Raw genomic sequence first — 25,372 nt, 5'->3', positions numbered from 1 at the left:
AGTGCTGTGGAGGGTGCGCCTGCTTGCGTCTGTCGTCCTCCTAGTCCTAGACCTCTTCCGAGCTCCCCAACCCCTGGGAGAAGGAATGTCGAACGGCGAAAGGAGACGAGAGGCTTTAAAACTCGAGCAGACGTCCCCTCAAACGTACCTGTTGGCGTTTCCCAGGACGTTCACCCTCACCCATGGAAAGGTGAGGTTAAGTGTTTCTCGTCGTCTTCGGATGACGCTTTGCCTAAAAGAGGCTGGAAGCTTGCTTCCAGACCTCTTAAGAGGTACTGTAGTAGGTTGGCCTTGGCACCAACCGCCCGTTAAGATACTACCGCTAGAGAGTTATGAGGTCCTTTGACTGGCCAGACAGTACTACATAGGACCCTTCTCTCTGGTTACGGTTCTTTCCCTTTGCCTACACAGACAGCGAATAGTCTGGCCTATTCTTTACTGATTCTCCTCTGTCCTCATACACCTGACAACACTGAGATTGCCAAACAATTCTTCTTCACCCAATTGGTTAACTACTGCACTGTAATTGTTAAGTGGCTACTTTCCTCATGATAAGGGTAGAAGAGACTCTTCAGCTATGGTAAGCAGCTCTTCTAGGAGAAGGACACTCCAAAATCAAACCATTGTTCTCCAGTCTTGGGTACTGCCATAACCTCTGTACCATGGTCTTCCACTGTCTTGGGTTAGAGTTCTCTTGCTTGAGGGTACACTCGGGCACACTTCTATCTAGTTTCTCTTCCTCTTGTTTTGTTAAAGTTTTTATAGTTTTTATAGGAAATATTTATTTTAATGTTGTTACTATACTTAAAATATTTTAGTTTTCTTTATTTCCTTTCCTCACTGGGCTATTTTCCCTGTTGGGGCCCCTGGGCTTATAGCATCCTGCTTTTCCAACTAGGGTTGTAGCTTAGCATTTAATAATAATAATAATAAAGGGATTTTGACGAAGGAAAAATCTATTTCTGGGCGAGAGACCTGTGCCGCCCAGTGGAAACACTCCTTTATAGCACATCTTCTATGAACATTTTTATATTTTTCTCTTCGGTTTTTTCGTTAAAAATGTTTTAATAACATGCTACCTGTTGGCTCCGGGGAGACAACTAGGAGAGACCCGGGGGTCGTAACATGCCTACCGGGGTAGGGGGAGTCAAAAGGGGAGGGAGGAAGGGGTTCAATGACTCCCCGCCAGCCACAAGAACCCAAACGAACACCGACAATAAATAATATAACAACAAATATCCGCTCCTCCGTGATACCCCACGAACAAAAATTTCTACGTTACAGTGAACCCTCGTTTATCGCGGTAGATAGGTTCCAGACGCGGGCGCGATAGGTGAAAATCCGCGAAGTAGTGACAGCATATTTACCTATTTATTTAACATGTATATTCGGACTTTTAAAACCTTCCCTTGTACGTAGTACTGTTAACAAACCACCCTTTACACCCTGTAATGTACAGAACACTTAATGCATGTACTACAGCACCCTAAACTAAAACAGGCACAAATATTAAAGGCGATTTTATATCATGTGTTTCCTAAACACCTAAAAAGCACGATAAAAAATGGCAACCAATGTTTTGTTTACGTTCATCTCTGATCATAATGAAGAAACAAACTCATTTAGTGTACACATATATGTACGTATGGTTAGTTTTTGCATCGATTATATTGATTATACAGTACTGTATGTTGATTTTTTTATTACCAATGTTTTAGTTTACGTATTTTTCTTAGGACTTCCAAATGAAATCTTTTTCTTTATGACGCCGCCTGAAACGACGGCGTGTACGCTCAGTAAACAACCACGCTCAGAACAAACAAGGCATTTAACACGCATGATGATAGTGATAAATAATGATACAGTACATACAGTATTTACAGTACAAAGCATTTACAAAATATGTTACCTTACAAATATAAATTATACAGTACTTGTACGTAGCAAAGCAGGAAAACAATTTGAGAGAGAGAGAGAGAGAGAGAGAGAGAGAGAGAGAGAGAGAGAGAGAGAGAGAGAGAGAGAGAGAGAGAGAGAGAGAGAGAGAGAGAGAGAGATTGTTTTACGTACGTAAATGTAAATTTTAAACAAAAAAAATATGATAGGTTACAACATGTAGACTTTTAAAACCTTCCCTTTAACTTAATGCATACAGTACGTACAGTACTAAACTATAAAACAGGTTAAAGTAAAAAATAAAGATTGTTACTGTACTCACCACGAAAGAAGTTCCAGAAAAACTTGAATGACGATGGCGATGAATTTGCTGCACAGTAGAAATGATGATGATGAAGCTGATGATGTGTTCTACTGTGCAGTCAATGATAGTATTTTACGTCTCTTCAGACGGAGGTGTCTTTTCTTGGGACACCTCTTCAACTTCTTCAATTTCTTCCGAAGGCGTACTAGCAGGAGGAACTGGCTCTTTTTTGCGAGGCTGAAAAAACATTGTGATCGGAAGTTGTTGCCGCTGCTTCTTTTTTCGATCCAAGAGCATCCTGTAGGGAGTCGTGATGTCATCGACCTTGTTGCAGAATTGCATCGCGCGAACCATATCCTCGTCCCACTCTTGCAACATTTCTTTCGCCTCCTTCATATGGTTGCAGAACTTGGCGAGCCGTTCTAATGTTAAGCCCGTTTCTTCTACATTTTCTTGGGTCTCTTCCTGGGTACCCTCACTCTCTTCCTCACTTGCCGATTTCGTCAGGTCTTCGAGATCTGCGTCAGTTAGGGGCTGGGAATGGCAGTCCAACAACTCGTCGACGTCTTCAGTCGTCATGTCGCCAAACCCGTCACCCCCAATTATGGCAGCCAACTGCACAGATTTCCGTATTGCAGAGTGTTGGATTTCCGACGGAGTAAATCCCTTGTCGTCGTAAACAATATCGGGCCACAGCTTCTTCCAGCTCGCATTTACAGTTGCAGGTTTCATCTCTTGAAGTGCCTTTTGAATATTCTGCAGGCACGTGGCTATGGTGTACTGCCGCCAGTACGCCTTCAAGTTGAAGTCTTCATCCTCGTCATCTTGGGCAGCATCCACACACGCAACGAGGTCCGCCAAGGTATTCTTCGTGTAGAGGGCCTTGAACGCCCTGATAACCCCCTGGTCCATTGGTTGAATTAATGACGTGGTGTTGGGTGGCAGGAACTCAACCTGAACGCCCTCACGCGACAGGTCAGTTGCGTGTCCACCAGCGTTATCCATAAGGAGAAGGATCTTGAATGGCAAGCCCTTCTCTAAGAGATATTCATGGACTTGCGGGATGAAACACTGGTGGAACCAGTTGGAGGTCAGCATCTTCGTAATCCATGCCTTTTGATTATGCATCCAGTACACGGGAAGGAGATTCTTATTTTTGTTTTTCAAAGCGCGAGGATTTTTCGACTTATAAATAAGCCCCGGCTTTAACAAAAATCCAGCAGCATTGCCACACATCACGAGGGTAACGCGATCCTTGAATGCCTTAAAGCCAGAGGCTTTGGCTTCCTCTTTGAACAGGAAAGTTCGCGACGGCATTCTCTTCCAAAACAAGCCGGTTTCATCCATATTAAAGACTTGTTCCGGCTTGTATCCACCTTCAGCGATAATGTTCTTGAAAGTCTGGTTCACGTAAGTTTCAGCAGCGGCAGTGTCAGCGGAAGCAGACTCCCCATGCAGGGAAACGCTTTTCAGGGCGAAGCGTTTCTGAAACTTCGCGAACCATCCTTTGCTGGCGGAAAAACGTTGTTTCTGACGCTGGGAATCAGTGGAGGTCCCTGGTTGAGGATCATCTACATCATCATCTTCTTCAGCATGGTCGCCATCGTCGTCATGAGGTTCCTTTGCCGCAAAATTCTCATACAAGCTCAAAGCCTTTGTTCGGATGGTGTTCGTATCCAACGCTATGTTCTTCTTCCGACAGTCGGCAATCCACACAGCTAAAGCACCTTCCATGCGTACGATCGTTTTATTACGCGTTGTAACGACTCGCTTCGCTGATCTGCTAAAGGTGATTGCAGCAGTCTTTCTAATGTTCGCCTCGTCCTTCCTGATGTAGCGAACGGTGGATTCGTTGATGCCAAAATGGCGGCCGGCGGCCGCGTAACTTCTACCATCTTTTAACATGTCGAGAAGCGTAACCTTCTCAGCTATCGTCATCATTCTTCGGTGGCGTTTAGGCTCACTACCAGCCTTACTAGAAGCAGAACGCTTGGGAGCCATTGTAACAGAAAGTTCAACAAAAAGTTCAACTTAAAACAGTCGCACACAGCACAGATTCAACTTCACAAACTTAAGAATGTCTACTCAGCAATACGCGGAAAGAGAAAGTGAACGATGCAGTCCCGCGAGAACTCTGATGCTGCGGGTTGGAGATGCGGGCCAAACACCAATCACAGGCTAGATAACAAAACTTGAGTTTTGATTCGTCATCTATCAGCGCTTGAACCAATCACAACCCGTCTTATACAGTACTATGGTGCGTTGGTTACTCATAGAAGATGTCCCGCGCACACTGAACGTACGTAGATTAAGTACAATACCGTAATAATAATAAATAATGATAATAATACTGTACAGTAATAATAATAATAATAATGATTAATAATAATAACAATAATAATTTTATTAACAACAACAACAATAATAATAATAATAACAATAATAATAAAAATTTACGTACGTACGCTATTTTACGCCTCTCTCTCTCTCTCTCTCTCTCTCTCTCTCTCTCTCTCTCTCTCTCTCTCTCTCTCTCTCTCGTACGCTTACAGTACTTATTCGAAATGTGATTTTTGCAACAAAGAATATTATTGGATGCAGTACTGTACTACGTACGTATACATACAAAAGATTCATGGAAAAGAAGCACATCCATTACAGTACACACCATTCTAATATGGTATGACTGCATCTGATTTGCGTTTCATGTTCGATTTAATTTTACTACGTACTGAATTATCGTATGATCACATTCTCTTTTCGTGTTTTATTTCTTTCTGTGCTGAATTATATATCATATGTAATGCAATGAACAATCAGTAAGAGCAGATATTACTATAATTACAGTATTAATGGAATTACAGGTAACAAAATATCGTATTTGGTTATCTTCAGATTTCGCGGTATTTTCGAATTTTCCGGAAAATCCGCGATATGTATATATATATGGGTTATGGGAAAACCCCGCGAAGTGGTGAATCCGCGATTGTCGAACCGCGAAGTAGCGAGGGTTCACTGTATAGTAGAAACTAAAATAATACAGTACACAACGAAACATAACCAATACACAACCGAGTTCCCCCCGCCGACCGATGGCCAATCAGAGCGGCGGGGAAAAAAGGCTACGACAAGGCATGAGAATGAATGTACTAGACTGAAACCCCGGTGGATGTTCTCGGTACCAACTAGTGAGTCATAAGGTATCCCAGGAAGGGATGGTGTGAGGGGAGGAGGAGGTGGTGGCAAGGGTGAGGTACGAGAAGGACTTGATCCGTAATGCCAAACTGCTCACGCAACATGAGAGACGAGAGGAATCCCTGAATTGGGGATAATGGGGGGGGGGAGGAGGCAACGAGAACTAACCAATGAGAGGGCAGGAGGCAATCACGTGGACATGAGGGAGGACAGGAGTACCAACCTGACCGATGGAACCACATCAGTAAAACGGAATGATCATAAACGGAATGAGCAATAAAATAGTGTAAAATAATGTACAATAATGTTAAATGATGTAACACATTGAACTGGTTTATAGGCATGCGTAACTTAAAATAAAATTAGTAAGAGAAGGACGCAAGGGAATGGCAGGGCGATAATAGCTGGCAGCCCTCCAGAGCGGGAGGAGTCACGCTGGACAGGGTTACCAACATAACTTCTACCTCGGGTAGATGCCGAATGGTAGGAAACAAATAAAATAACAACTGCCCCGCGAGAGTCCCACTCAAACTAAGCGATAACTAGACTAGACGGTAATCGCAATAATTATTAATAAGATCAATATAATAATATAAACACTTAATGCGGTAGCGAAACCAACTAGACCGTGCCCGAAGGCAGGCTTGCCAACCGAGTTCAAAACTATGATACGTAGTATATCATCAAAACATCAAAATAATATCCAAAGCACAATGATGAGGTGTAATCGGTGAGAAAAACCTCCAAAATAAGGTTCGAAACGAAAAACAATCAGTATGGAAGACCAATTGTAATACGTTAAGAACGAGCGAAGGCGGTAGCAAGCCAGCAAGGGAGCCGCAAGCGGTCCGACAAGAGGAAAAAATAAAACCTCGAATAAAATTAAAATTAATGGCAATGCTACCCCCAAAAGCTCAAAACTCATAGATCTGGTACTTAACTTAGATGGGGAGACCAGGGAATCCGCCATCGGCAAAAAGAAATGAGATATGAACGAAAAAACCGAAGAGAAAAATATACAAATGTTCATATAAGATGTGCTATAAAGGAGCGTTTCCACTGGGCGGCACAGCTCGGAGCCCAGAAATAATAATAATGATTTGATAAGGCCAACCAACGTCCTGCTATTTCGCGGCCTGGCTGTAGCCAGTGGGATACACCAGAGTCATTTGAAAGTTCTCCGACTAAACGTCCTGCTAGGATGTCGGACACTACCAAGGATCCTACTAAGCAGTTGTCAGGACCAGGCTTAACCTCGATACAGGCTCCCACGCAGCCTTCAGACTGGTTTTCACCATCCAGGCGCTCTGTACGCCTGAGTGATGAGGAGAACGTTGTGGTATCATCACCAGTATCGCAACGTTCAGATCCTAATTTTATCATGCTACAAGAGATGCAAAACAGGCTCTTGTCGTTCATGCAGAACTACCAACGTAGCGACAAGCCTCAAGCTGACACACGTGACAGTTATTGTCAGGATCGAGACAGCGAGCAGTCAGCTCAGTACGTTTTGAAACGTCCTGTAGGACGTGTTCCCGAGCGTAGTCTTAAGCGTGTGGTGGTTCATGATCTCGAACGTCCTCCTATTCGAGGCTCCGAGCTTCCTGCTAGCTACATTGAACCTCCTTTAGGACGTGATCCTGAACGATCAGCTAAGTTGTCAGTTGACAGCCCTAATGTCGAACGTGCTTTACTTCGAGGCGCAGAACGTCCTAAAAAGCGCAAAGAGGTCCTTCAGTCAGATCGTGTGCTCGAACGTCCTTCTAAGAGAGACGTCGAACGTCGTGTCAAACAGGCTGTCCAACGTCCTACGAAACAGTCTGCCGAACGTCCTGCGAAACAGGCTGTCGAACGTCCTAGTTCTCAGGACGCCTACCGCTCATCAAAATACCTTAGTGAATGTCCTCCAGGACGTGTTTCCGAGCGACAAACAGCCGAACAGGTCGTTGAGCGGGAAGCGGTTCGCAGCGCTGAACGCTTGTCAGGAAGCGACGGCAAGCACCTTTCAGAACACGATCCTGAACGCCCTACTTCTTACCATATTTCAGACGCTTCAGAAGTTAGTCTTGATTATGACGATGAGGCTTACACTCTCCAAGATAACGCTGATTCTAACGCAGTTCACGTTCAGGAACTCATTAGTTCCGATCGCGTTGATCGCGAGCGTTTGGCTGAGTGGCAAGTAACACGCCAGCTTGATAATATTCGTAAGGATACAGTTTCTGTTGCTGTCGGAACTCAGGATCTTCTCGAGAAGGATACTGCGCTCAACACTGTTGCTCCCGATGGAACTTTACCAGAGAAGGACATCAAAGGTCAGCTTTCTCCTGTGGAGTTTGAAGAAGTTTCAGAAGACGAAGATTCTATTTCTTTTCGTCATTCTGCTGACTTGAAAAAAACTTAAGAAAGTTTTTACTGAGGAATTCTCAGACTTTTTTGTACCAGTTGCTCCCCGTTCGCCACCGTCCGAGTTCACTCTTGGGAAGGCGTCAAAGAAGGCTCGATTTACCAAGATGGTTTTATCACGATTGTCTAAGAGGGTTCTAAAACTGATGGGTGACTGGATGCAGTCCAAGAAAAACTTAGGGAAAGCGGCTTTTGCATTTCCTCCAGCTAGACTGGCCTCTAGGTCTAGTATCTGGCATGAGACAGGAGAAGTTCTCGGCTTGGGGATTCCTGCCTCTGCCCAGGGAGATTTCTCAAGCCTTGTAGACGCTCCTCGTCGCGGAGATGGATCATGTGCTTAAGGGCATATTTAGAGCCTTCAAAGTTTTTAACTTCTTGGACTGGACTTTAGGAGCATTGGGTAAAAAAAGTTGCTACTTTTAAAGAAGGGGATACCTCTGCCTTAGTCCATTTAATGTCCTGTATGGATAAGGCTTTGCGGGATGGATCCAATGAATTGGCAGCACACTTTTCTGCAGGCATTCTTAAGAAAAGGGATCAGTTATGCTCATTTCTTTCTCTGGGAGTTACTCCCTTCCAGAAATCCGAGCTGTTATATGCGCCTCTTTCTCCCTTGTTGTTCCCACAAGAACTAATTAAGGAAATATTGTTGGCCTTAGCTCTAAAGGCTACTCAAGACCTGGTCTCTAAGACAGCCAGAAAAGCCCTACCACCTTCATTTGCCAGCCGCAAAACTAAGGAAGAAACTTCTTTTCCCCAAGTTTTCCCAGCCCTTTCGAGGGAGGTCTTCCAGCAGGGGTAGCTCCAGACCTGACGCTAGAAGGAATAAGAGGAGAGGCTTCAGATCAGGGCGAAGCAGAGTCTGACTGTTTTCGCCTTCAGGCAGTAGGAGCCAGACTACACAACTTCTGGCAAGCGTGGGAGAAGAGAGGAGCAGATCAATGGTCTATATAGGTCTTGAAGGAGGGTTACAAGATCCCCTTCCTAGGGAATCCTCCTTTGGTCTTAGCGCCAGTGGATCTCTCTCCCAGATACAGAGGGGAGGCAAAGAGACAAGCACTGATTATCCAAGTGTCTTTCATGTTGGAGAAGGGGGCCATAGAAAGAGTACAGGACATATGTTCACCAGGCTATTACAACCGCCTGTTCCTGGTACCCAAGAACTCAGGGGAATGGCGTCCAGTCCTGGACGTGAGTGCGCTGAACAAGTTCATCCAGAAGACGAAGTTCTCAATGGAGACTTCGAAATCAGTTCTTGCTGCAGTAAGGAAAGGCGACTGGATGGTCTCATTAGACCTCCAGTACACCTACTTTCACATCCCAATACATCCGAGCTTCAGGCCTTACCTAAGATTTGTATTCAAGGAAGAAGTTTTCCAATTTCGTGCCCTATGTTTTGGCCTCAGCACAGCCCCACAAGTCTTTACGAAGCTCATGCTAAATGTAGCTAAAATCCTCCACTCAAGGGGCATCAGAGCCTCCCTGTATCTCGACGACTGGCTTCTCAGAGCTCACACATGGAATCACTGCCTGAAGGATCTTCAGATAACCTTGAACCTTACAAAAAAACTGGGTCTCCTTGTCAACAAGGAAAAGTCTCTCTTGATTCCATCACAAGAGATTCTTTATTTGGGATTGACGATTCGGAGTCAGATTTTTCGGGCTTTTCCATCTCCTTTAAGGATGGAGCAAGCCAGGTTGAAACTCCGATCTTTTCTAGGCAAAAACATGTGTTCAGCAAGGAAGTGGATGAGTCTAGTAGGAACCCTCTCCTCCTTAGAACAATTTTTTCCCTTAGGAAGACTGAACCTTCGTCCTCTCCAGTTCCATCTCAACAACCATTGGAACAAAGAGAAAGACCTAGAGACTATGAGTATTCCAATTACGGACTCCATCAAAGACTGCCTTTGGTGGTGGGACGAACCGAACAAGTTTCAAGAAGGTCTCGACCTAACTCAAAAGAACCCAGACCTTGTGTTATGTTCCGACGCCTCGGACTCAGGGTGGGGAGCAACCCTGAACAAGTTGGATGTTTCGGGGCTGTGGTCAGAGACCCAGAAGAACTTTCATATCAATCACAAAGAATTGTTGGCAGTTCTTTTAGCCCTCAAAAGTTTCGAAGGATCAGTCACCAACAAAGTGATTCAAGTCAATGCCGACAACACGACGGCATTGGCTTACATTGCCAAGCAGGGGGGAACTCACTCAATATCTCTGTACGAGACGGCAAAGAATCTCCTTTTGTGGGCAAGGGAGAGGAACGTTATCCTAATGACAAGGTTCATTCAAGGAGAGAAAAACGTAATGGCAGACAGCCTCAGCAGAAGAAGTCAGATCCTATCAACAGAGTGGACGCTCCATCTTCAAGTTTGCAAGAGTCTGTGGCGACTTTGGGGTCGACCATGCATAGACCTCTTCGCAACATCAAAGACAAAGAGGTTAGAGGTGTATTGCTCTCCAGTACCGGATCTAGAAGCAGTCCACATAGAGGCGTTTCTGTTGGATTGGACTAATCTAGATCTCTATGCTTTTCCACCATACAAGATCCTGTACAAAGTGGTACAGAAGTTTGTAGCATCCAAAGGGACCAGGATGACCCTAGTGGCCCCCTTTTGGCCGTCAAGAGAATGGTTCACAGAGGTACTGGAATGGATGGTAGACACCCCAAGAAGCCTTCCATTAAGAGTAGATCTACTCAAACAATCCCACTTGGAAAGATTCCATCAAAATCTCCACGTTCTTCAGCTGACTGCCTTCAGACTTTCGAAAGACTCACTAGAGCTAGAGGCTTTTCGAAAGAGGCAGCTCAAGCCATTGCAAGAGCAAGAAGAACTTCAACTATCAAGTTTATCAATCCAAGTGGGAGGGTTTTAGAGAGTGGTGTAGAGTCAACTCTCTTTCCTCATCCAGTACCTCTGTAGCCCAAATTGCGGACTTCCTGCTCCACCTTCGAAGGAAGTGCAACTTCTCCTCCTCGACTATTAAAAGAATTTAGGAGCATGTTAGCGACTATATTCAGGCACAGAAACCTGGACCTTTCTAACAATAAGGATCTGCAAGAACTTCTTAGGTCTTTTGATACTACAAAGCAACGAAACCAAGATTCACCAGCCTGGAATCTGGATATTGTATTGAAGTTTCTTATGAGTGACAGATTTGAGCGATTAGGTTCAGCTTCTATGAAGGACCTTACTATGAAAACTCTATTTTTGGTTAGTCTCGCAACAGCCAAAAGAGTGAGTGAAATACATGCATTTAGCAAGAACGTTGGTTTTCGTGATGGTAAGGCTGTCTGTGCCTTACAATTAGGCTTTCTTGCCAAAAATGAACGCCCTTCTCAGCTTTGGCCCAAAGCGTTTGAGATTCCGAATCTTTCGGATTTAGTTGGCGAGGAGTTAGAAAGAGTCCTGTGCCCAGTAAGAGCTCTGAGATGCTACCTAGACTGAACAAAAGACTTACGCGGCAATTCTGAAGCTCTTTGGTGCTCAGTCAAAAAACCCACGTTGCAGTTGTCAAAAAATGCCTTGTCATTTTTATCAGACTCTTGATTAAAGAAGCTCATGTATATTGTAATGAATCAGACCTTGGACTTCTAAAGGTCAAGACTCATGGAGTCAGAGCAGTAGCAACGTCAGCAGCATTTAAACAGAATAGATCGTTGCAAAGCATAATGGGCACAACCTTTTGGAGGAGCAAATCTGTGTTCGCTTCATATTATTTGAAAAGTGTTCAGACTCGTTACGAGGACTGCTACACTCTGGGTCCATTCGTAGCAGCGAGTGCAGTAGTGGGTGAAGGATCCACCACTACGTTCCCATAATCCCAATAACCTTTTCTTCTCTTGGTGCTTTTATTTGTTTTTATGGTTGTTTGTGGAGATTGTGTCAGTCTTCCACAATCATTGATTTTAGTCAGGTGGTCAATTTTGTTCCTTGAGGAGCACCCAGAACTGGTTATTGGAGGAGGTTCTGTCATAATGAGGTATATACACCGGTTTGACAGTCCCTACGAGATCTTCAGCCCCCTGGGAGGACCGCTGGATCTCATAAGGCTAGCAGACATAATGAGGCAGAGAATAATTGAAGTCAGCTTCCTTATCAGGTACGAACCCTTAAGTTTGTTTTAATTAACTCTTAAGCAGAATTCCAGATATACTAGCTGTCTCTAACCCTCCACCAAAGGTGTTAATCAGCTATATATATAACTACCGGGTAAGTCTTATGTTTAAAAATGGTATTTTCATTATAAAATAAATTTTTGAACATACTTACCCGGTAGTTATATATAATTTAAGTCCCACCCTCCTCCCCGCTAAGAGACTAGAAGCATGGAATATATGAGGGTTCCTGGAATGGTTCCCAGGTACCTCGCTAGGGCGCAGGAGTGGTACACCAGGCTATCCAATCGGTGATTGGAGCGAGTTTTGAATTTTCTGCCGTGACGTCAGGGACGTAAGCTATATATATAACTACCGGGTAAGTATGTTCAAAAATTTATTTTATAATGAAAATACCATTTTTATCCTAAGAATTATATATTCTTTTATAGCTCATCATGGAGACAGAAGAGAAGTGCCTATTTTACATGTGTGATAAAATAGAAAAAACTAAAGAGGCTACATATCTTGTTTCACAGCCAAAGTTAATCATTCCCCTAATCTTTTAAAGAAATGTTTTCATACTTCAATGGGAGATTTTTAAGATACAGTACAACATTGATAGGATATGAAGTTAAAATAAGACCCGTTAGCCTATCAGTTATAGAAGCCTATTATGCTCTTCCAATTTTGAATTGTCGTTACGAAAGTCTCACCCATTTGCACTTGAGGATTATGTACTGGTACTTTTTTTTTATTATAGCCCAATGTACCTATTTTTGACAAAACAAATATTTGTTACACTTCAAGTAATAGCCAAGGAAGTAGATAATTGAAATTTTTATTTTATAATGATTCTTCCTGAAGGATTTATAAGATATATTAAAGGTAAGGAGTTTGTTAGTGGAAAATAAAGGTCCTTTTTGAGAACGGTTGTAAGTGTTGTAAAACTTTTAAGATTCTTGACTATATCACTCTTCCATTCGTGTTGCTTACTTTCTATTTATGATGTTTAATGAGAAAATACATTTATGTTGATATGTAATATGTTCACTTTATCTCATTTTAAACATTTTTTTTTACTGTTAGGCCTTACCCAGCATGTCTTAGCATCAAACATTTCCTTGTTGAGAGCTTCAGAAGTAGAAGACATTATTGAAGGTAATGAAGATAAGTACAAAGCAGTCTCTGTACGTCAGCAACAAGACCCCGAAGCAGCTGCTGCAAGGTATGACCATCCATTTTATACATTGCTTTCTGGTAAAGAAAAGTCGTCTAGATAGAAAAAGATGTGAACCTTTATGATTGTGTTGATATACATTACAATACTTTTGTGATGTAATGTTAGATATACCACCAATTTTAAACATAAAACTTACCCGCTGGTTATATAAGAATGGCTAAAGTCCCTGGACGCCCGGCAATCGCAGATATGCTAGGTGTATACTAGCGCCCTCGCGGTAGACAGGCCGAACTAATCCAACCAATTCAGACCTTCTCTGCCGCCATTGCTGGCTGGAACGATTGAAATTCACTCGCAACTTACTTTGTTTTGGACGTTTTATTTGGTGATGTACACTGTCTTTTGGTTTTGGGCTTTCGCTTTAGTGATTTCTCTTTCATATTATCTTAAAATCTTTATTGTTTTGGGTTTATTTAATTAGTTTTGACCCTTGTTATTGTTTTGATCTCTCTCGTAACTTTTCAATATGGCCGACCCCTCCCCTGTATATAGGAAGTGTATTAAAGGATGTCATACTCGTCTTCCTAAAGCTTCTATTGATCCTCATACTATTTGTGTAAAATGTAGGAGTAAAACTTGTACTTTTGGGGATCGGTGCGAAGAGTGTTGTTTTTTAACCGAAAGTGAGTAGTTAGCTTATGAGCGCTATACTCAGAGACTAGAGATAGACAGAATTAAACGCAGTTCTTCTCGTTCTGTAGAATTACCTGTATCCAATGTCATTGATCCTAATCCTTCCCCTGTAGTGGTAGATCAGGAACCGAAGAAACCTACGATGAGGGATATGTTGTCTGCTATTCAAGCTCTCGGTGTAAGAGTTGAATCGTTACCGGCGGACAAGAACCAAATGATGTCTGAAATTAATTTGCTTAAAAGTTGTCGCACAGGCGACCTATCAAGTGTTAAAATTTCGGCTAATGTGTTCATTGTGGAGGGTGCGTCTGCGCGATCCTGTTGTTCGCCTAGCCTAAGACCTCTTTCAAGCTCCAGAACCCATGGGAGAAGTTACGTTGAACGGCGAAAGGGAACGAGAGGCGTCATCAATCGCGCAGACGTCCCCTCGAGTGTTCCTGCTGTCGTATCACAGGTTGCTCACCCTCACCGCAGGAAAGGTGAGGTTGGTGCTTTATCGCTATCTTCGGATGGAGGCTCACGTGATGAGGTCTGGCATCAAACCTCTAGACCGCTTAAGAGAAAAGCGCACGCAGTGGAACAACAGCGCGATTCTTCTCCGCAACAACCAGGCTGTAGCCATTGGGATACACCTGAGCGTTTTCAGTCCCTTGGCGAGTGTTCGCCTGCAAAACGCTCTGACGTGGGTTCTGAAATGGATAAAGGTTTGGTACAGTTAGATTCGGAGCTGATCCCTGGTTCTGGTATTACGGTTCATGCACCGCCGCTTCCATCAGACTGGGGTTCGTCTCCCGAAAATGCGGAGCGATTTGGAAGCGATGAGGAAGGCGAATTCGCATTGGAAGAGGCGGCACGCATGTCGCCTAAAGGTGATCCCAAATGGTCTATGCTGGTAGGCATGAAGCAGCGACTCTCGTTGCTTATGCAGTCTTATCGGCCTGCTGTTGGCAGTGCAGTTGGGTGTCAGTCTTCCGTTTTAGACCCGTTGTCACACAGGCGGCCTGTTGTATCCGGTACTGACGCGTTATTGCACAGGCGATCTCCCAGTCGCAATGTTCAACGGCAGGTTGAGGTGGATGCATCTCGTCAGAGTTCTGCTTCTCAACATCAATCGATCGCGCTTACCGCCGAACGTCAGTCTTCCAAACGTGACGACGCTCGGCAAACAGCGGAGCGGGCCGCTAAGCGGCAGGACGGAAGCGGACGCGATACGGAGCGTCAGCGACAGGCAGACGCTAGCGTCAGTGTGACGACACACACCAGACAACCCATGACACTGCGGAATGTCAGTCAGACGCTACGTGTCAGCGTGACGACATACGTTAGTCAACCCATGATACCGGGGAGCGTTAGCGTCAGCGGCAGGCAGACGTTACGCGTCAGTCAACCCATGACACAGCGGAGCGTCAACCAGACGCTACCCATGACACCGCACGTCAGTCTGCTCACGACGGCACACGGCAGTCAACCCATGACTCCACGCGTCAGCCAATCCATGACGCTACACGTCAGTCGACTCTGGTCGCCTCGCGTCAGTTGGATGCTATTTCACAAACCGAACGTGACAACAAACACAAGGCTAGTTATTGTCAGACGGATGGGAATATTGAACAACGCAAGCGCGTCCATGTCAGCGCTGACGCGTCTGCACAGGAACGCCGCCTCTCTGAACAAGGCACTACGGCGGCGGCTGAATTTTCGGATGAAGAGCCGGATGAGGTTTTCTCCCCGGAGGAACAGTTGGACGATATTTCAGAGGGAGAAGAGGATACTGTACACCGCCTCAACATTTGGTGGACCTCAAGAAGTTAATGCTGGTCTTCACGGAGTTATTCCCAGACCATTTTACTTCTGTAGCTCTGCGTTCTCCTCCTCCGGAATTTACCCTTGGTAAAGCAGCAAGAACATCCTTGTTCACGAAAATGGTACTCTCTCACTCCTCTAAGAGAGCGTTAAAATTGATAGGATTGTGGATGGATTCGAAGAAAGCTCTTGGCAAGACGTGTTTCGCTTTTCCTCCTGCCAGACTAGCCTCCAAGTTGAGTGTTTGGTATGAGACAGGAGAGGTCTTAGGCTTGGGAGTTCCTGCCTCTGCCCACGGAGATTTCTCGAGCCTAGTAGACTCTTCTCGTCGACTAGCTATGAGGAAAACTAAAGTGTGGTGGTCTATGTCGGAGTTCGACCATCTCTTGAAAGGTATGTTCTGGACTGGTCTCTGGGAGCCTTGGGGAGAAAAGTATCAGAAATGAAGGGCACTGACACTTGTAACCTCATTCAACTTAAGTCTTGTATGGACAAGGCAGTTAGAGACTGTTCAAACGAATTGGCTGCCCTGTTCACAGCAAGAGTTGTGAAGAAGAGGGCAACTTTGTGTTCGTTCCTTTCCGTGGGGGTCACTCCCTTTCAGAGATCGGAGTTGCTTTTTGCACCGCTGTCTTCTGCGCTATTCCCGCAAGATTTAGTAGGGGAAGTTGCCGCTGCGCTGACTCAGAAGGTTACTCATGATTTGGTTGCCAAGACAGCTAGGAAGGTGCTGCCTACATCTTTCCCTTCCCGTAGACCAAAGGAAGCTGCTTCATTTTCGCAATCTGCTCAGCCCTTTCGTGGTAAACCTGCCGGAAGAAGTAACTTCAAGCCCGATGGGAAGAAGTCCAAGAAAAGAGGAGCTAAGTCCAGTCGAGGCAGAGTCTGACTGCCCTCTCCTTCAAACAGCAGTAGGGGCCAGGCTGAATTACTTCTGGCAGGCCTGGGAGAAAATAGGAGCGGACCCTTGGTCTGTTCTTGTTTTAAAGGAAGGATACAAAATCCCATTCTTCTCAAAACCTCCTTTAGCCACAGATCCTGTGGATCTCTCGCCCAAATACAGGGAAGGACCGAAGAGGCAAGCCATGTGACTTCAGATGTCTCTCTTGTTAGAGAAAAAAGTGATAGAGAGGGTGCGGGACTTAGAATTGCCAGGGTTTTACAATCGTTTGTTCTTGGTACCCAAGAGTTCAGGGGAATGGAGACCGGTTCTGGATGCAAGTCCCCTCAACAGCTACGTCCAGAATTCGAAATTCACCATGGAAACTCAGAAAACCGTGCTGGCAACAGTAAGGAAAGGCGACTGGATGGTATCATTGGACCTCCAGGACGCTTACTTTTATGTCCCAATACATCCGAGTTGCAGACGTTACCTGAGGTTCGTGTACGGGAAGGAAATCTTCCAGTTCCGGGCCTTATGTTTCGGTCTCTGCACAGCTCCTCTAGTATTCACGAAGATCATGCTGAATGTGGAGAGCATGCTGCACTCAAGAGGCATCAGAGCCTCCCTGTACTTGGACGATTGGCTCATAAGAGCCCCCTCGGCCGATCGCTGTTTGAAGGATCTTCAGCTGACATTGAATTTGGCAAAGGAAGTGGGACTCCTTGTGAGTTCAAAGAAGTCTCAGCTGACTCCATCCCAGAAGATTCTTTATTTGAGGATGGAGATTCGGAGTCAGACTTTTCAGTCTTTTCCGTCGCCTGTAAGGATTCAGTCAGGTCTCCTAAAACTTCGTGCCTTTATTAAAAAGGACATCAGTTTGGTGAGAGAGTGGATGAGTCTTCTGGGGACCCTCTCGTCACTGGAAAAGTTTGTGTCTCTGGGGAGGCTGCACCTACATCCCCTTCAGTTTCATCTCAATGGTTTTGGAAGAAAGAGGACAGCCTCGACAGGGAAAGTATTCCCATTACGAATAACATCAGAACGCACCTTCAGTGGTGGAACAACGTGCACAGACTCCAGGAGGGCCTCTCGTCGGAGCAAAAGAGCCCAGACCTCATGTTGTTTTCCGTCGCCTCAAACTCGGGGTGGGGAGCAAACTTAGGGAAGGAGGAGATCTCAGGTCTGTGGACAAAAGAGCAAGAAAACCTCCATATCAATCAAAAGGAGCTTTTAGTAGTGCACATGGCCCTCGAAGGCTTCGAGAATCTAGTCCTAGGCAAAGTGGTGCAGGTCAATGCGGACAGCACCACGGCTCTGGCTTATATAGCAAAGCAGGGGGAGACTCACTCGAAGTCTCTTTACGAGATAGCAAGATCTCTTCTTGTATGGGCGGAGGAAAGGAGGGTTACTTTATTGACACAATTTATTCAGGGAGTCAAGAACGTGAGTGCGGACAGACTCAGCACGAGAAACCAAGTTCTCCCTACAGAATGGACGTTACACCTAGACGTTTGCAAGAGGCTGTGGCAGTTATGGGGTCGTCCCCTCATAGACCTGTTTGCAACCTCGAAGACGAAAAGGCTGGAGACATACTGCTCGCCAGTTCTGGATCTCGAGGCAGCTCACATAGACACGTTCCTGTTAGATTGGTCACACTTGGATGTGTATGCGTTCCCACCTTTCAAGATCCTGTACAGGGTGTTACAGAAGTTTGTGTCTCACGAGGGAACCAGGATGACCCTAGTAGCTCCTTTCTGGCCGTCAAGAAGTTGGTTCACAGAGGTACTGGAATGAATGGTGTACATTCTGAGAAGCCTACCGTTAAGAGCAGATCTTCTCAGACAACCTCACTTGGCAAGAAACCATCTAAACCTCCGAGCTCTACGTCTGACTGCCTTCAGACTATTGAAAAACTCGCTAGATCTAGGGGATTTTCGAAGGAGGCAGCCAAGGCTATTGCAAGAGCAAGGAGGAGGACTACCATCAGGGTGTATCAGTCCAAGTGGGAGGTATTCAGAGAATGGTGTAGAGCTAACTTGGTCTCTTCTTCCAGTACCTCTATAACACAGATTGCCGATTTCTTCTTAGATCTTAGAACTAAGCATAACTTTTCCTCCTCGACTATCAATGGGTACAGAAGTATGCTGACAGCTGCTTTCAGGCATAAAGATTTGGATCTCTCCAACAATAAAGACCTACAAGACCTCCTTAGGTCTTTTGAAACTTCTAAGGGGCGTCAACAGGAATCGCTTGCCTGGAATTTGGATGTCGTTCTTAAATTCCTCATGAGTGACAGATTCGAGCCTTTGCACTCGGCTTCTTTTAAAGATTTGACCTTGAAGACTTTTCTTGGTTAGCTTGGCGACAGCTAAAAGAGTCGGTGAGATTCACGCCTTGAGCAAGAACATTGGTTTCAGAGACGGGAAAGCTATATGCTCCTTGCAACTTGATTTTCTGGCCAAGAATGAGCGTCCTTCCCATCCATGGCCTAAGTCTTTTGAGATTGCTAATCTCTATGATGTAGTGGGCGATGAATTGGAAAGGGTGCTCTGCCCTATTAGAGCACTAAGGTCCTATTTGGACAGAACAAAGAAGTTGAGAGGCAGGTCAGAGGCTCTTTGGTGTGCAGTTAAGAAGCCTTCACTGCCTATGTCGAAGAACGCTCTTATCCTTTTTTATAAGGCTCTTGATTAGAGAGGCTCACACCCAGTGTGGTGAGGCAGATCTTAAGCTGCTCAAGGTTAAGACACACGAAGTTAGAGCCGTAGCTACTTCGGTGGCTTTTAAACAAAATCGTTCTCTGCAAAGCATAATGGATACAACTTTTTGGAGAAGTAAATCTGTATTCACATCCCATTATTTGAAATGTGTCCAGACTCTTCATGAGGACTGCTACACTTTGGGTCCATTCGTTGTGGCGATTGCAGTAGTAGGTGAAGGATCTACCACTACGCTCCCCTAATTCCTAGTACCCTTTTTTACCTCTTGGAACTTGTATAGTTTTTATGGTTGTATGTGGAGATTGGTCGTCAGTCTTCCGCAATCTGTTGATTTGGTCAGGTGGTCATGTTGTTCCTTGAGAGTGCCCAGAACAAGGGTATTAGTTGAGGTCCTGTCAAGTTATAGGTTATGGCACAGTTTGACTGCTCCTAGAGATCATCAGCCCCCTGGGTGGACCGCTGGATCTCCTAAGGATGGCAGACAGAATGAGGCAGAGAACCATTGCAGTCTGTTTCCTTATCAGGTGCAAACCCCTTAAGTTTGTTATATGTAACTCTTAAGTGAATTTCCAATTACATTGCTGTCTCTGACCCACCACCAAGGGTGTCAATCAGCCATTCTTATATAACCAGCGGGTAAATTTTAAGTTTAAAAATGATATTTTCATAATAAAATAAATTTTTGAACATACAGTAGGGTCCCGAATTATGCGAGAATTTGGTCGATGAAAGGCCTCGTGTAATTGGAAATTCGTATATTTCGAAACACATCATGGCGGCAAACAGCAACCTACCCGTCAATTTTTTTTTTCACTCCATTTCTAGCTTTCTAGCTATATATATACTGTATATACACTGTGTGTGTATATATATATATATATATATATATATATATATATATATATATATATATATATATATATATATATATATATATATATATATATATATATATACTGTAGCTTTTATCTTAACAATACTGTAAGAAATCCTTCTTATAGATTTTTTTTTATAAAATACTGTACAAAATTTCTTTTATGGATAAATAAAACAATAAAAAGTTGTTAAAGTTTTGATAATTTTCTATGACTGTAGTATTTACTACTGTACTATGCATAGCTTACTGTTTTCAGTATTTTCCGAATGATGTAGAATTATTTCCTATAGATACAAAAAACAAAAAAGGGTTTTCAAGGTTTGATACAGTACGTATCTAGCAATAGTTAAAAATTACAGTATAGTACTGTATATCCATGATGACACTCCCACACGTTAACACGGCCACTAGGCGCAAGTGTGCAATAGGCTGCTGTACGATAATCACGCTTTTTTTGCCCTGAGCGGTCATTTCACTAATGATAATTTTTCAAAGTTAATATAATTTCTTTATGCTTATAATTCGTAATTATAGTTAAAAGTAGGGATATTAATTAAATGGTTGAGTAAAAAAAACAATTAATACTACTATTATTTAATTTCAAATGGCTACATAATACTGAATATTCTAATGGGTTCTTTTTATCTTCAATCGTAAATCTTACGCCTGGATAAGCAACAAAAGGAAAGGGATAGGTCTCTCTCTCTCTCTCTCTCTCTCTCTCTCTCTCTCTCTCTCTCTCTCTCTCTCTCTCTCTCTCTTCCTCTTCATATCGTTTCATGTATAGTTTTCAAATATGTTCGTCATACATTTGTACATTATTTATCCACTTTATTCTCTCTCTCTCTCTCTCTCTCTCTCTCTCTCTCTCTCTCTCTCTCTCTCTCTCTCTCTCTCTCTCTCTCTCTCTCTCTCTCTCGGCGTTTCCTTTCCCTTTATAGTTTTGTGAAATTTCGTTGTCCAGTCATTCGGTAATGAGAAGTCATTTTCGCTTTCGACATCGAAAGAAAACTTTGTTTCTTCAATATACTCATCACTGGAGGATTCAGAACTAGTGCTCTCATTATCAAACAGGTTATCATTATCAAATTCCACAACAAGAATATCATTTATTTCATCTAAAGAAATAACCTTCCTCTTTAGACCGTTCATTACAAAAGGAACAACAAATGACCACTAATGCATGAACGCCCGAGCGCACTGATAGGAAACCAGTTTCTAACATCAAGCTACCTTCAGAAAAATAGTTGCCAGACATCATATAAGTTTCTATTCACAGTCCCCATATGCTGAGAGTGTTGCCAAGTGGTGATCCTATACTTACTATACGAGTAAAGTAACATCACGAGACTGACGGCTTGTAAAAGGCAATTAAAGTCATGAACGGAATATACAGTTGAAGGCGGTACCGAGTAGATCGTGGTGAACGGTTTATCACGTGGGTGACGCTTAACAGGTTAAAAAAACATTTTATATAGTTCGGTATTTTCTCTATCCATCCTCTCCCAGAAAACCTTCAAATGTGAATTATCGGAATGTGTGCAGATCTTGGCAGTGCGATAACTAGTTAGCGACTGAGAATAAAAAAAATGAAAAGCCCGATTGACGATGCTGATGAAGAGGATATCGAATACCGATTTTTCCCTAATTGATTTTTTCTACGTTCTGTCTAATCCAATGTACAGTACATTCTTATGTAAAGGGCGAACCCCAACATTTCTTGATGCTGCTGCACTTTAATTATAGATATTTTACCACCTATTTATAATCTTTATTTATAATAACATCTTTAGTAAAAGCTCTTCAATATCACTTTCAGGAGTAAATGCGTTTATGATCGACGATGAAACGTAAAAAAAAAACGTTTTTCTTTTAAGAAGGCGTTTTTTTAGGAAAAAAAAAAACAACACGAAACAAAATTGCTCATAATTCATATATTTTGATTTTCTAAGGATAAATAAAACATTAATTATAACATTATTATTACATAGTACCTGGTAAGATATCTTTTGCCGCAAAAGTTAACCTATAGACAGATGTTAAAATTGGTTAGCGAGTTCGTTATGATCGGCGATGGAAGTTGGAACGTACTAAACAAAGTAATGGGTTTGGTTGTAGTGACATGTTTGGCAGTAGCATGATATAAAATAGTCTTTATTTTGATGGTTTTTAATTTGAAGTTTAATGAATAAGGATTTTTCACCATAATCACAACGTAAGTATAAAAATTAATTAGTACAAATATGGAATATTATACATATAGGTGTTGGACAGTTAGGCTAGGCCTAGCGACAAGTTCACACAACAGATGGGCAAACCTTAACATTTTTCATCCAAAACTAGTCTTAAAATGTTTGAACAGAAATCTTTCTCTCACATTCTCCCCCCCCCCCCTTCTCAGACATCGGGGAACCATCACCCCCCCCAATACAATTAAGAAAACAATAGATTTCCTACGCTTCGCGGTGCTTGACTCGCGGATTTAGAATGCTCCTCGCAAATACAGGAAAATTAATTTTTAAAAACTATCGATCGCGTAATTGAGGAATCGCGTAATTAGAACACGTGTAATTCGGGACCCTACTGTACTTACCCGCTGGTTATATAAGTTATAATCCCACCCTCCTCCCCTCTAGAGACCAAGGGGCATGGAAGGTCTGAATTGGTTGGATTAGTTCGGCCTGTCTAACACGAGGGCGCTAGTATACACCTGCCATATCTGCGATTGCTGCAAGATTTTGAATTTCTGCCGGGCATCCAGAGACTTTAGCCATTCTTATATAACCAGCGGGTAAGTATGTTCAAAAATTTATTTTATTATGAAAATATGTTACACTTATTATGGTGAAACCTACCACCAAGTTACACTTTAATTGGTACATGTGAGTCGTAAGGTTAATCTATGTGAAGGGCTAGCTTCTTAAACTAAAAATGAAACTACAGGTATTGCTCGACTTACGACCGAGATAGGGGCCGAGAGATGAGTCGTAAGTCGAGTTGGCCGTATGTCGAACTAGAAAAGTGAAGTTTCCGTAGATTTCTTTTGATACGTTATGATTCGGCAATCATCTGGATCATATTTTGTCAATATTTTCTTACTGTCTATCATTATTCCATTTTAAATATTAAACTTAGCCGGTGAATATATAAATAGGTAATTATATATATTCACCGGGTAAGTATATTCAAAAATTTATTTTAAATTGAAAATATCATTTTTAAATATTAAACTTAGCCGGTGAATATATAAATAGCTAATTAACGGATTTTGAGCGAAGCGAAAAATCTATTTTTGGGTAAGATGGCCATGTCGTCCTGATGGAAGTTCCTCTAAGATAGCTTCCTAGGGTATATTACAACTACGGCGATATTCCCAGAGAATTTACCTTAAGGTACCCAGAATTCTAACTCCTGGAGCGAATATCCCTAATAAAAGAATCAGGGATATCGCAAAATATCAGCGGACGTATTCTTGACACGCCACATGGCAATCTGTACCCCGAACAGAGTTAACACTTCGTAGGGGTCAAATGGCAAGAAAACGAAAACGATAAGAAAGGGGGGAGCCGTTCGTAAGGCATCTCTCCTCCCCGTTTCGTAAGCGTGCCCTGCGCCGCTCGCGGCGCCATCTGTATTCCTTGTAGCGATACACGAGGTGCTACAGATACTGTATGTAGGGAGGGGTCCTACAGCCCTTTCCCTTTTTTTTTTTTTTTTTTTTTTAAAGGAAAGGGGCAGGGCGGGTCCATCAGGACGACATGGCCATCTTACCCAAAAATAGATTTTTCGCTTCGCTCAAAATCCGTTTTTTGGGCTCAAGCCATGTCGTCCTGATGGAAGTGTACCAGAGCATTACTGTATCTGTGGATTCTCAAAACGTGCCGCACTCCTCAGAAATATTTCCCTAGTCAACTCGACTGAGAGACCTAAGATGTTACCGTTATACATCTTTTCACTAACCATAAACCATGATAGCGCTTCCTGCCCCCTACAGGGAAGAGTCCTACTAGACTCTGGGAAGGAACGAAGAGTACATATACCTATGTATGAATCACTGGCAAGCCCATATAGTGGTCTCACCCTATATGAAGTAAAGCATAGTCTGTAAGGAACTACAGCATTAAAAGGAAATATCGACCAACCCCATGGTCGAAACTGAGTTGGACAAAAGGTTTATATCTGTGTAAGAATAAACTTGCTGCCGCTACCGTCCTCTGAGAAGGATGGAGCCCTTTACACTAAGGAAAGCATAAACCAATGCAACAAGGCTTGCATCAAGGAACAGGCTATTATAGATATCCCCGATTAATGTACATAGGCTGAATGCTCAATAACTGATAAGAAATTGACATAGGTGAAGGAGACGCAAGGTTCCCGAGAACAAGTTTATTGACAAACAATAAATAGACATGGTTACCACAATTATATACATATAATCGGTGGATAACCAATAATTTGCACAAGTACGGTAGTAAACAGATATATGTTTATCTGAAAGAAAACATTAGAGCCACTTTTCACGTACCAAGGTATCGAAGTTAAAAGTCCATGTTACTAGCCACTGACATTAGCGTCAAAAACGCTCGGCACACATGTCTGTACTTATGCTAAATTCACCTTAAAGACGGAACAGTCACTGTGGGCACCCGGTGCCCTCACTCCCAGATATAGCACCGCATATAACTATACACTCACCCTGGAATTAATAGTCCCAATTAAATCCACTGTTCCTCGCAGAGTTAAACAGCAAGGTTAACGACGCAACCAACTGCTACCACAGACCTCTTTAGCTGCTCCACTTGCTTAGCATAGTGGCGAAAGAACACCCTGGAAGACTTCCAGCCAGTATATGAACGAAAGTGTTCAAAATCCATAAAGTTAAAGAAGTTTAAGGATGAAGCAACTTTCCTCGGATCATGACCTGCGGGTGAACTGTCGGGATCCGCTCTGCAAATAAAGTATGTAATTTTCGCCCTGAGTTGTTTCAAAGATAAATTCGAGCCCGATGTTTCTCCTCTGAACAGTTGACCCCCTTTGAAGTCTGAAGTTCTACGAAGATAGACCTTTAGGCATTCTACAGGACATAGAGATGCATCTTCTTTCAGAGGGCAGATTCTCCAGGGACCCCACCTGTTGGTGGGCAACTCGTTCTTAGCGAGAAACGTAGGGTCCGGAAACAGGTTCAGTTCTCCCCCATCCAGGAACTGAACGCGGCCCTCATCTCTCGAGAGGGCTACAATCTCACTAACTCTGGCCCCGGACGCGAGTGCAAAAAGGAAGATAACCTTTTGAGTCAAATCCTTCAGAGCACACTCC

At 43.3% G+C, this 25,372-nt stretch overlaps 1 protein-coding gene across 2 annotated transcripts in view; it reads left to right on the top strand.

Moving 5' to 3' along the window:
* Snr1 (SWI/SNF related, matrix associated, actin dependent regulator of chromatin, subfamily b, member 1) overlaps positions 1–25,372 on the top strand; it is a 582,028-nt gene that overhangs the window by 38,485 nt on the left and 518,171 nt on the right. For both annotated transcript variants that reach the window (XM_068383913.1, XM_068383908.1), the window contains exon 3: positions 12,987–13,125. In XM_068383913.1, the coding sequence (XP_068240014.1) occupies positions 12,987–13,125 (139 nt within the window). The remainder of the gene's footprint in view (positions 1–12,986; positions 13,126–25,372) is intronic.

The sequence above is a fragment of the Palaemon carinicauda genome, chromosome 1, assembly GCF_036898095.1.
Source record: "Palaemon carinicauda isolate YSFRI2023 chromosome 1, ASM3689809v2, whole genome shotgun sequence".
In the NCBI taxonomy this organism is placed as follows: Eukaryota; Metazoa; Arthropoda; class Malacostraca; order Decapoda; family Palaemonidae; genus Palaemon; species Palaemon carinicauda.
Note: the sequence above shows the minus strand (reverse complement) of the source record. Positions and strands in the feature narration are given on the sequence as shown.